Source organism: Colletotrichum acutatum, assembly GCF_030867785.1.
Source record: "Colletotrichum acutatum strain CBS 112980 chromosome Unknown BDZ83scaffold_150, whole genome shotgun sequence".
Lineage (NCBI taxonomy): Eukaryota > Fungi > Ascomycota > Sordariomycetes > Glomerellales > Glomerellaceae > Colletotrichum > Colletotrichum acutatum.
In genome coordinates this window covers 25,505-34,973 of record NW_026849144.1, presented here as the reverse complement: position 1 = coordinate 34,973, position 9,469 = coordinate 25,505, and the positions used below count along the sequence as shown (strand labels likewise).

Genomic DNA, 9,469 nt, shown 5'->3' with positions numbered 1-9,469 from the left:
GCTGGGTGACATCAGCCCCGCGATTCACATCCAGCTGTCTCTGTCAATCTTGAACCTTGAAATGTGCCAGTAGACATTGAAAAACCAATGAAAAGGTCTAAAAGTCTAATCACATCACAGAACTCGAATTGCCACAGGGCGCGAGACACGCGTAGGGGCCATCACTCTTTTCTCAGGTGAGGGGCCTTATGAGCGCCGCTTAATCATATCGCCTATGATCTTCCAATTCGTACCTACACTCTTGGCCTCGCATAACATGAGAATCGTCATTTACGGTTAACAGATCAGCGGTTGCGTTGCGTGATTTCTTTTTTTTCTCTTGGCTATGCTCCATAAACGGATTCCGCCGTAATGCTAAAAATCGTGGGATTCCACACGGAAATGAGACACAGCGATAGGTCAAGTGGTCCGGATACCCTTGGTCTACCTAACTTGGTGGGGCATCCGTGTGTGCCTCATTCTGCATCCGGTTATCGGTAGAGAGCAGGGCATGTGTTAGTTAGCGCGCGACGTAACCCAAAGTCAGCACGACGGGGCAGTCAGCTCGGAAGTACGCAACAAAGGCGATGAGACGCCGACGTAAGCTCTGATTTTGCGGTGACTAAATGCTGTACATAGGCTCTATGGTCTGAAACTCCAATAAAGGCCCCCGAGGCCAATTTTGTTAGCGTAGGAAAGGTTGAATAGGGCAACAACTCGCCTATCATGGGAACTATAGCCGCGAATGTTGCCATCGGCCATGCCCTACGTTCACCATCGAGCATGTTAGAGTTGAGAGCACAGCACCCTCACGCCACTGCGGGGTATAAAGACCAGGCTACACCGTAAGGGTCTGAGGTGACACAATCAGTATGCGCTAACGGTCTAGGCACGCTAGAGCGGTCTTCGAGGGGTTCTCTGCTGACCCGTTGGTTCGGTGTGGCACTGGAATGTTGAGCTCCTGGTGGGATTAACCGATCACACGCAGTTGCGCAGTTCTTGGTCTCTTTGAATGAGGTAGCTTTTATGGCGCCTGCACAAGCGTCTCATCCAGCTTCAGATCAGGCTTTACTTTCTTGGTCCGAATGCTCTTCAGAGCCGGGGTTCCGGCACGGGGTCTGTGCAGCCCCCAGATTGTCGAGGCTTTACCGGCCTTGACGCTGGCCATTAGGCACTGGACCAGATCATGAACGATCAAATGAAGTATGCACTGCTACTCAGAATGTCAGCAAATCCCATTTCCACGATTGCATGTACCCAAGTTCACAGAGTCACGGCCGCATCAGGATATCATTCGCATAGCTACCAGCATCATACGAGACCGGCATGGCAATGGAAGCAGGGAAATGCATGTCCGTTGTCTGTAAGACTCAAGCACGAGATTGACATGCCGACGTCGACCTCGCCAATAGGCCCACGCGGATGACAAGGTGTCTGCAGTGGAACCAAGGAGTTAGGTCCGATTGGCTGTCAATTGTCAATCAGCCCCTCACACGGCCAACGCGATTGCGCCCACTTGCCATAACCCAGGGCGATGGTTGGCACATCCCTAAGAGCCAACGCCCACCTGTGAAGAAATCCCACCGATGTTGGCAAGTAATCCCGATCGTGTGCGCTTCTACCATGTGTGCGCCAACTGGTGTTAAAAGATGTGTGACTTTCACATCCTGTGTCCTCCTATCGCCTTGTCGCCCTGTGTTACAACGCGGCACCGTTGCAGTGCAGATATTCCTAGAGATCCCCAAAGCAGTATCTCACCCAGACATTTGCCTGTGATAAAAAGTGACGTGTGATAAAAAGTGACGACGGCAGTTCGGGTAGTGTAGTCGATGGTTTGCGGTGTAAGAAGGGATGACACGGATTCAAGCGTGGCTGTCGGCTTTTGCTCTTCAAAGTACTGGTTCTGGACTGGCTGTATCTTTATCGCCAAGCTACTCTAGAAAGATATTCTTGTTATAGTAGTGATTCCATGTGAGCCGTCTGGGCCATGTCTAGCGAAGCCCATCCTCTGGTCAATTCAATGCGGGAACAAGTGGACTCCCGGGACAGGTGTCCGTATAGCACGCCAGCCCTGCGTGTTCCTAATCAGTTCCTTTTAGAAGTACCCACCAAGAGAACGAGATCAAGTTTTTGGTGAGGTAATTGGGCATAGGGGGGATTATATGTCGAGACCTTAGGTATTTGTGTCTGTCGCTTCTCAAAGTCTTGCTAATACTGCAAACAAGCCCTGGACAACTGCCCTTACTTGGTAGTAGCAGGGGGTTGAACATAGTGGTACGATTGTAAAGCAACTGTACTGTAGCCATCCCTGCCGTAAATCACAAGTCTCATTGCGACTCATCAGGCTCCAATCAAGACAACTCTATCAAGACAACTTGGCAGGTCAACCTCTCGAAATTTTACGACGAAGCTGTCGGGCTGTATGCAAGCCACGGCGTCCTGTCTGCCGTGTAGACAGTATGCAATGCGGCACGGACCTCTGACTGTCGGAATGGTGTGTACAATGCCTCCTGGACGAAGACATGAGTCTTCTCCCCTCCATCTCGCGGAGCTCCTCGAACGCCGCCTTCTCAGTCTCAGAGGATGGCAGTACCAGGCCAATCGCTTTGAATTCTATAGTCGCAGCGCTTCCCCCCTCATCTCGGCTGTAAGCTGGCCGTTTTATTGAGAGCCGGCTCAAATAGTCTACAACCCCATCGCTCGACACCACATTGTGAACTTGACAACCATCCGCTTGTCTGTTGACCCTTTTAGCGCTGACACTAGGGTTGTATACCGTTCCAAGGTAGGGCCATGTCCGCACTTCCCGGACCCAGGAGCCATCGCTTTCATCAGTACTTTTCTACGACACTGACGTGGCTAACAAACCGTGGTTTAGTAGGGTTGTTAGACTCGAAGCGAGTGGGGTCGCTGGAGCAGAGATTCACTTGCAATAAGCTCACGACGTCGAATCAGCCAACGTACGCGCCAAGCTTTTCAAGGATCGACGGTTAAGAATCGCAAATTCTCATACTTTGACCTTCCCCCATTCTGATCAGATCTCGGTCAGCTGACAGGGCACTCGACAAGTGCAACCCAGCTGGTAAGGACGGCCGGCCTACGTATCACAAAATAGCGATGGCAACTGCGCCGCAAGGTCACGGGGCCATGACCGTCGATCCCATATTACGACAACAGTACCTATCCACCGTCGATGATTGTTACCCCTATCAGTATTGGCCGGACCCGAAATACTACAACACCTCTTCGGCGGAGCTGTTGGTCTCTCCAGGCGGCTCTCTCGCCTCAGTGGGCTCGGAGAACTGGATTTCAGACTTCCACGGCCATTACCCATGGAACGCAGTTGCCGTCGCGCCGAGCTACGTTACCTCAGAGTATGCACAACAGTCCAACAATTGGGCCTCATATCCGCGGCCAGATATACAACCCGGTGAGCCCGCAGCATTCGAACTACCCCAACAATGGCTTCAACCCATGGGGACACCTTGCACGACTCCAGGATGGCAGCAACTCCCGGAAAGCCAACTTCCCTCTAAACAAACACCCAGACGAAGGTCAGCCTCAGATAAGACGCAATTTGTGACGAACGAGCCAACCGATCGAAGGTCCTCCGCTGGTCAGACCTTGGAGCAGGCTGTAAAGAAGACCAGTACGAACAGCGGAAGTAATAATGTTCCAACAGTGAAAAATACTGGGCAAGGGAACGATGCATTTCCGGGCGAGGGTGCCAGCGATGCCAAGCCATATCAAAAGACTCCATACCGCGTCAAGAACCGAGCTGCCGCCAAACGAAGCCGAGAGAAGACGAAACAATCCGAGATCAACCTTACTGCAAAAGAGAGACAGCTTTCACAAGACCGACTTCATCTCTATGCTTGTATCACGACACTCAGAAACGAAGTGCTCTCGCTAAGGACTCAGATTCTCGAGCACGGCGGTTGCAATTGCGAGATGATTCAGGGTTACATCACAAGGACGGCCAACGATGTCAGTGTTGGGGGAAAACCCTCTCTCTCCTACAACAGAGAGCCCGAGGGAGTTTGGGACATGAGTCATGCTTCTCTTTTAGTTACGGAGCAACAGGCTCCTGAGAGGTTCACGGGCACTCGGACCAAGGCCTGCCCCGCAGGCTTGCGGCGGCTGCGGCACACCATGATTGATTGATCGATTGTTGTTGTCTGAAATATGTTAACGCCTACTCGGTTTTGGCCGGTTTAGTCAGCAGCCATCCTCGGATAGCGGGGGTTAACCAATAGCCGACGCGCTCCGGGTCTTACTCCGTTGCGTCCCACTTCGCCAGATTTCCCACTTTGCTCTCCAACCTCCATCTACATTTGGCTGGCTCCCTCATGTAGTTTGCATTTCTCTATTAACGTACATGTGTGTCTAGCCTCTATCCCACACCTCCGGATCACGTCTACTTGGTTTCCCCAGGTAGGGACTTCCAATGCCAGCAACGGATTGGATGGAACGCCCAGGGAGCCAAACCCGTACATAATGCACACGGAGCTTTCGACTTCGAATATGTTGCGCATCTAGATTTTGGTGCTCAGAGCCTGCAAGCTTCACACTTTGGAACTGGTATAACAAATGCATTTACTACTTGGACTTCTCAAGCGACTAGCTGGCCCGCGTTCGGAGACGGAAACTTACAACAACCGCTGCCGTCATTCGTGAACACGTATAGAAGCGAGGCTTGGTCTCCTACCAATGCGTAATTGCAATCAAGTACCCCGTCCTCGATCCAGTAAAGCATCGAGCCAGACAGAGACGAGAACCATACGAATGCCCCAACCACTTCAGCCCACCAACCAGGTCCCAAGAGAGTAAAGATTGGTGTTCGAGGCAGACTATCTACATCAAGCCTGAATTCTCGAGTCGATCGGACCACAACGATCGAAGACGATAGCGGGGACAAGGATAATGGGGATGGGCCAGTCGACCAGAGCAACAGCTGGGGCTCGGTGATGATCAAAGTGTACCGTGTCAATCGGACAGCGGCAAAACGATATAGAGAGAAGACGAAACAGTATGAGCAACACCTTGCGGCCAAGGAACACGAATTAGCTCAATAAGGGATATATCTCGATGCATGCCTGGTAGCGCTCCTGAACGAGGTGCCGACCCTTAAGAACCAAATACTTCGGCTTGGCGACTGCGACTGCGAGATGATGCGGCGGTATATCGCCGAAGTTGCGAGCAGCTTTAGCGTGGGAGTCTTACGGACGAGCATCGGAGCATACTCGTCAATTTGAATGACAGCAAAACCAGTGATGGCCTCGTCCTTCGCAGGCTGCTGGCGGTCCTTTCAATACATGACAGGAATGGTCTTTTGATCAAGCATAACTAGGGCCAGACGCCACCGATAAACGGAAGGGTGATGATCCAGTTATGTTTGGTTTGCCTGCTTTCTGGCATTGGTCACTCTCCTCCAGCTGGCTTGCATGACAGTCACGTATTGTCATTTGACTTGTTGAGGAAGAGGGTGATGAGACATTTCAGTAACCATTGAAGAAAAAGAAAAAAAAAGAAAAAGAGAGAGAGAGAGAGAGAGGGAAACATGACCCAGTACAGGCCTTTGACTACCAAGCGACCATTTTGCAGAGCTCTTAGATGCATAGCGGGCGAAGCATGCCAGGAACGGAGGGGAAATGTCCCCTACGAGACAGACCACGTTGTTTTCCCGAGCGTGGGCATGTCCGTGTCCACTTTTTGACTGGGCTTATCACGAGCCATAAGTACTGATGAAAAAGCTGATAGTGTCACTGAAGGGAATCCATAATCAGCTCTCAATCGCAAATACAACGCGAAGCGCTTGCAGTAGCTGCTGCTGTCGGTATCTCCTTTTCTTGCGAAATAGTATGGGGACGTCCGCGAGTACCTTCTTGGCAGATGGGTCCATCATTGTCTCTTGGCCTGACGCACCAGGATAACGGTCTGGAACAATTTCGAAGTCGATTGTATCTACAAGGTTAAAGAAAGGGGCAGATGTGGAGGATTGAGCAGGAAAGGGAGACCCGGTGGTCAGCAAAGAGGCCAAGACACAAGGCCAGAAATGTACGTGTAGTCAGCTTCAGGTGCCTTGTGCTGCTTGCGCTGAAGCACGCATCTGCAGATTGTTAGCTGATCTTGACAGCCGGATTCCTCCTGCCAGGTCGACCGACATGAAGTACCAACCCACTGCAGGCCGGCATGTTATCTATGGGCCTGTTCCGGGGTATGCCAAGCTACACCCGATGCAACGAATCACGACATCAGCGACCAGAGGCTTCTGAGGCCCGCATAGGCTGCCAGGCTCGCACTGGGTGACAGAATAAATGGCGTGAGTTTTGGTGGCAGATGTAGGCGGCACAGGCCATTTTTCTGTGATCCGGGTGACTCGTTGGCCACCATTACAAGGCGGCCGCCGTTGCAAGGTTAGAGCTATTGAGCCTGGCCTTGGCGGGGTTCTCAAGCATTGATAAACGAGCGCTTCTACCAAAATATGCTAGAATGAAAGCCAGCGCTCTGGGACAGGCGTGCAGGGTGGAAACAGCAGTTGTACAAAAGATGGACAAGCGTCGAGGTGCAGCAACGGCGGAAGCTGGCTCTCCAATTACCACCGTACCTAGCGTGCCAATCTGCCCGACCTTCGGACCAACCAATAACGCGATCCACGGCAGCGAATTCCTCTTCCAACAACAGCGGGCGGGAATCGAGGCGACGTGCCCCCCTTCCGAAGGCGACAGCATGGCTGACTATGATCAGCTGGCCTGTGCGTTGATGTATTCGACCTTATCTCTGAGGAGAAGCAGCGTGAGAGTTGACGACAGGATGATTTGTTTGAGGACTTGTACAACGTTGGCCGAAACTCTTCGGTTGCCGCAACCCAGTCCGCACCGGAGGTCATCGGAGCCGGTGCAACGCCCACCACCTTGCGTCGACCCGCCCGGGCCCCTTCTCTGAACCCGTTTCGAACCCGACATTCCCGGACAATGGGAATGTGCTTGAGGGACACGATTGTGGTCCTCGAGTAGGGGCATTGAGTTGTGGCCCACAGTTTGGATAACCATCATGAAATCCGCCGCGTATCTGACGCTAGACCTATGGTTTTGGCTCGCGTCCCGACACTCTGATTCGCATCTCGTCCCGAACGTCAACTTTTGATGAATTGTCACACGGCAGCCATCGCGCGATGTTAAAAGCCATCTAAATGTTAAATTCATGGTATCGTTCTTGTCGCCGACTGATGCGGCCACCATACACGCCCCCAGCCGCCAAGGCTAGAAAGCAACCATTTGAAAGCAAGGTCGAGCTGGTCAGCATCCTGTACTATTAACGGAAATTCCCTTCCCGATGGAAGTACAGAAGAAGATCATAGGGAAGTGAGCCTAGGCTCTTGATGGTTGTCTTGGCTTCATCATGATCTAACAGATCCTTATGCACGGCGAATGCCTCGAGAACAACGTCCCGGAAACCCTGATCAGTATCGATGGTGGAGGTGTAGGCCTCGGTAGTCGCATATAAAAAACCGTTCGGGTCCCAAGCTTGTGCAGCAGCAACCTTTAATTTGGCTACGGCGAGGTCCTTGAGACCATCAACGGCATATTCTTCTGCGATTGTATACACCTTGGCGTGTAGAAGGAGACAAGTTATGCTTTCAGCCTTGCTTGGCTCTAGCTCTGGCGATTGTAAAAGGCTGTCTGTGTAGAGCGATTGTCGGTAGTCCAGGAGGTAAAAATATTGCATCATCATATCGACGACGCATGGTTCGTCGTCTGGAAGGTGGATCGAGCCGTCGGAAGACTCCTGTATCGCCGCCTACATTAGTACCAGAGACTTTGCGCGCGAGAAAAGACATGCGAACTTTGAAAGGACTACGGCATGCAGCAGCCAGGAAGTTAGACCGTGGACAGACAATAGCGCGGTGGACGGGATAGGTTTTGGCAACGAAGGATATCGTCAGATCTGAGTAGATCCCGGTTGTGTAGAGCCTGGGATACTGTGAGCGTAAGGCTAATCAACAGGATGAATAGAAAGCGAGCTTCACCTCTCGAGAGATTCGACGAGGTCTTTCTGGGGCCGGCCGATGGAAGCCATCGCGGTTTGGGCCGGAACTGCCGCGGAGGCTGGAGCAGAGGCGGCCGCCGGTGATGTGGGTTCTTCGTCTAGGAAGAGCTCCCGGAAAGATCTGCAAGCATAGGAGGAATGCTCGAATATCCTATCCTTCTGAAGTGACCGTAATATGGTAATTAAGCGTTCGGTAGAAAAGCCGGGGACCCAAAGACCGCGTTCGCGGACGACGGACGCAATAGCCTTCCGCTGGCGCAGCCGACCGTGGTTAAGTCCAGAGAAGATAGCCTTGCAATCGGAGTCGCGGTAGACACTAATTCTTTCGGATCGGGAGGGCTCTGCGTACACACTGCGATCCTTACGCCGCATGTTGGCCGTAAGGACTCTCCAATAACGCACAGCCGTTGCACAGGTGATAGGCCATGGTAATCGTCAGCTGACACTGCTAATAGACTGTCACCCATGCGATTGGGATGCATTTATCGGGCGGTGAGCTGAGGCAGAATTGATATGTCCTGGGCGGGGTAGAGCTTTTTGGGAGCAAGCACGGCCTCGTATATTGCTTGAGGGTAATCCAGACATAAACGTTATCTTCCTAGTTGCATCACCCCGCGTCTCAAAAATTCCGAGAAACACAATAATTGCCCTGCAAGACTTCGCCACGTTCAACAACGTCCACTATCTTTCTTCTGTTCTCCTCGAATCTAGCACATCATGTACCTACCCCTCGGTGTAGCGGCTCGGATCATTTGTAACCCCACTTCCGAATACGATGAGAAAGTTGTCTCTTTGGCGGCTGATGGCCTATCCATCAGTCCGATGTTGAGGGGACTGGCTTATGAAGGAAGCCTGGGTTCATGGCTTAAGCAGTACTGGGGCGCCTTGAGGGCTTGGCTGTCCCAGCCACGTAAGCGGCCGCTGCTCAGTTCCATCAGGAAAGCAAGCTTTGTTGGCTCCGCTAACAGAACTCTCCAGAGATCATCGTGGTAGTAATGACATGGGCGATTGTATTCACTGTCGTGAGCATTGCCATACTCGGCCTCGGATTTGGCCCAGCCGGAGTCGGCGCCGGTGAGTCGCTACGTCGATCCCTGCTGTTGACGTTCTTGGCCATCTCCAAGATAGCTAACTGCGTGGCGCAAGGAACTCTCGCTGCCGTTTTCCAGTCTTCTATGTATGGAGCTTTCACTCCTGCGGGAGGCCTATTCGCGACGCTGACAAGCATGGCCATGTTGGGAACATTGATGCCATGAGCTGCTGTCGTTTCTGGGGTTCTTGCGACATTGGCTGCAGGTATAGTGTGGGGATATGGTGTTGGAGGTGGTTAGTGCGCATACGAAGTGGATTGATTCCCCGTCTGGCACCAAATGAGGCTGCGGTGGAGATGCACGATTGTGCATTGGTCTATGTTCAAAAGCACGATTTACCAATTCAGGCC

At 52.2% G+C, this 9,469-nt stretch overlaps 4 protein-coding genes across 4 annotated transcripts; 2 read left to right on the top strand and 2 right to left on the bottom strand.

The window, feature by feature from the left end:
• Nucleotides 1-3,726: 3,726 nt before the first annotated feature.
• On the top strand, nt 3,727-3,981 carry BDZ83DRAFT_528734 (uncharacterized protein; the record flags this gene model as incomplete). The annotated part of the gene is made up of 1 exon (XM_060503310.1): nt 3,727-3,981. A coding segment is annotated over one exon (255 nt), but the record flags the coding sequence as incomplete, so codon positions are not given.
• Nucleotides 3,982-5,451: 1,470 nt separating this feature from the next.
• Nucleotides 5,452-6,407, bottom strand: BDZ83DRAFT_638744 (uncharacterized protein). The gene is made up of 2 exons (XM_060509380.1): nt 6,134-6,407; nt 5,452-6,036 (listed from the first exon to the last, which is right to left on the bottom strand). Exons 1-2 carry the CDS (start codon nt 6,171-6,173, stop codon nt 5,762-5,764), a joined length of 315 nt encoding a protein of 104 aa, XP_060359348.1. The 5' UTR covers nt 6,174-6,407; the 3' UTR covers nt 5,452-5,761.
• Nucleotides 6,408-7,293: 886 nt separating this feature from the next.
• On the bottom strand, nt 7,294-8,400 carry BDZ83DRAFT_590233 (uncharacterized protein; the record flags this gene model as incomplete). Its single annotated transcript, XM_060506316.1, has 3 exons — nt 7,294-7,767; nt 7,877-7,952; nt 8,009-8,400. 3 exons carry the CDS (start codon nt 8,398-8,400, stop codon nt 7,294-7,296), a joined length of 942 nt encoding a protein of 313 aa, XP_060359347.1.
• BDZ83DRAFT_638732 (uncharacterized protein) lies at nt 8,290-9,446 on the top strand. The gene is made up of 3 exons (XM_060509379.1): nt 8,290-8,938; nt 9,007-9,102; nt 9,175-9,446. The coding sequence occupies exons 1-3, from the start codon at nt 8,746-8,748 to the stop codon at nt 9,282-9,284; spliced, it is 399 nt and encodes a 132-aa protein (XP_060359346.1). The 5' UTR covers nt 8,290-8,745; the 3' UTR covers nt 9,285-9,446.
• Nucleotides 9,447-9,469: the final 23 nt, after the last annotated feature.

Excerpts from the sequence above, each read along its gene's own strand:
- BDZ83DRAFT_638732 (XM_060509379.1), top strand. The coding sequence starts at position 8,746 with ATGTACCTACCCCTCGGTGTAGCGGCTCGGATCATTTGTAACCCCACT. Across the intron at positions 8,939-9,006 it reads GGCTTGGCTGTCCCAGCCAC|AGATCATCGTGGTAGTAATG; the intron begins GTAAGCGGCCGC and ends AGAACTCTCCAG. Across the intron at positions 9,103-9,174 it reads CCCAGCCGGAGTCGGCGCCG|GAACTCTCGCTGCCGTTTTC; the intron begins GTGAGTCGCTAC and ends GCGTGGCGCAAG.
- BDZ83DRAFT_638744 (XM_060509380.1), bottom strand. The coding sequence starts at position 6,173 with ATGCCGGCCTGCAGTGGGTTGGTACTTCATGTCGGTCGAC. Across the intron at positions 6,037-6,133 it reads GGTACTTCATGTCGGTCGAC|ATTTCTGGCCTTGTGTCTTG; the intron begins CTGGCAGGAGGA and ends GACTACACGTAC.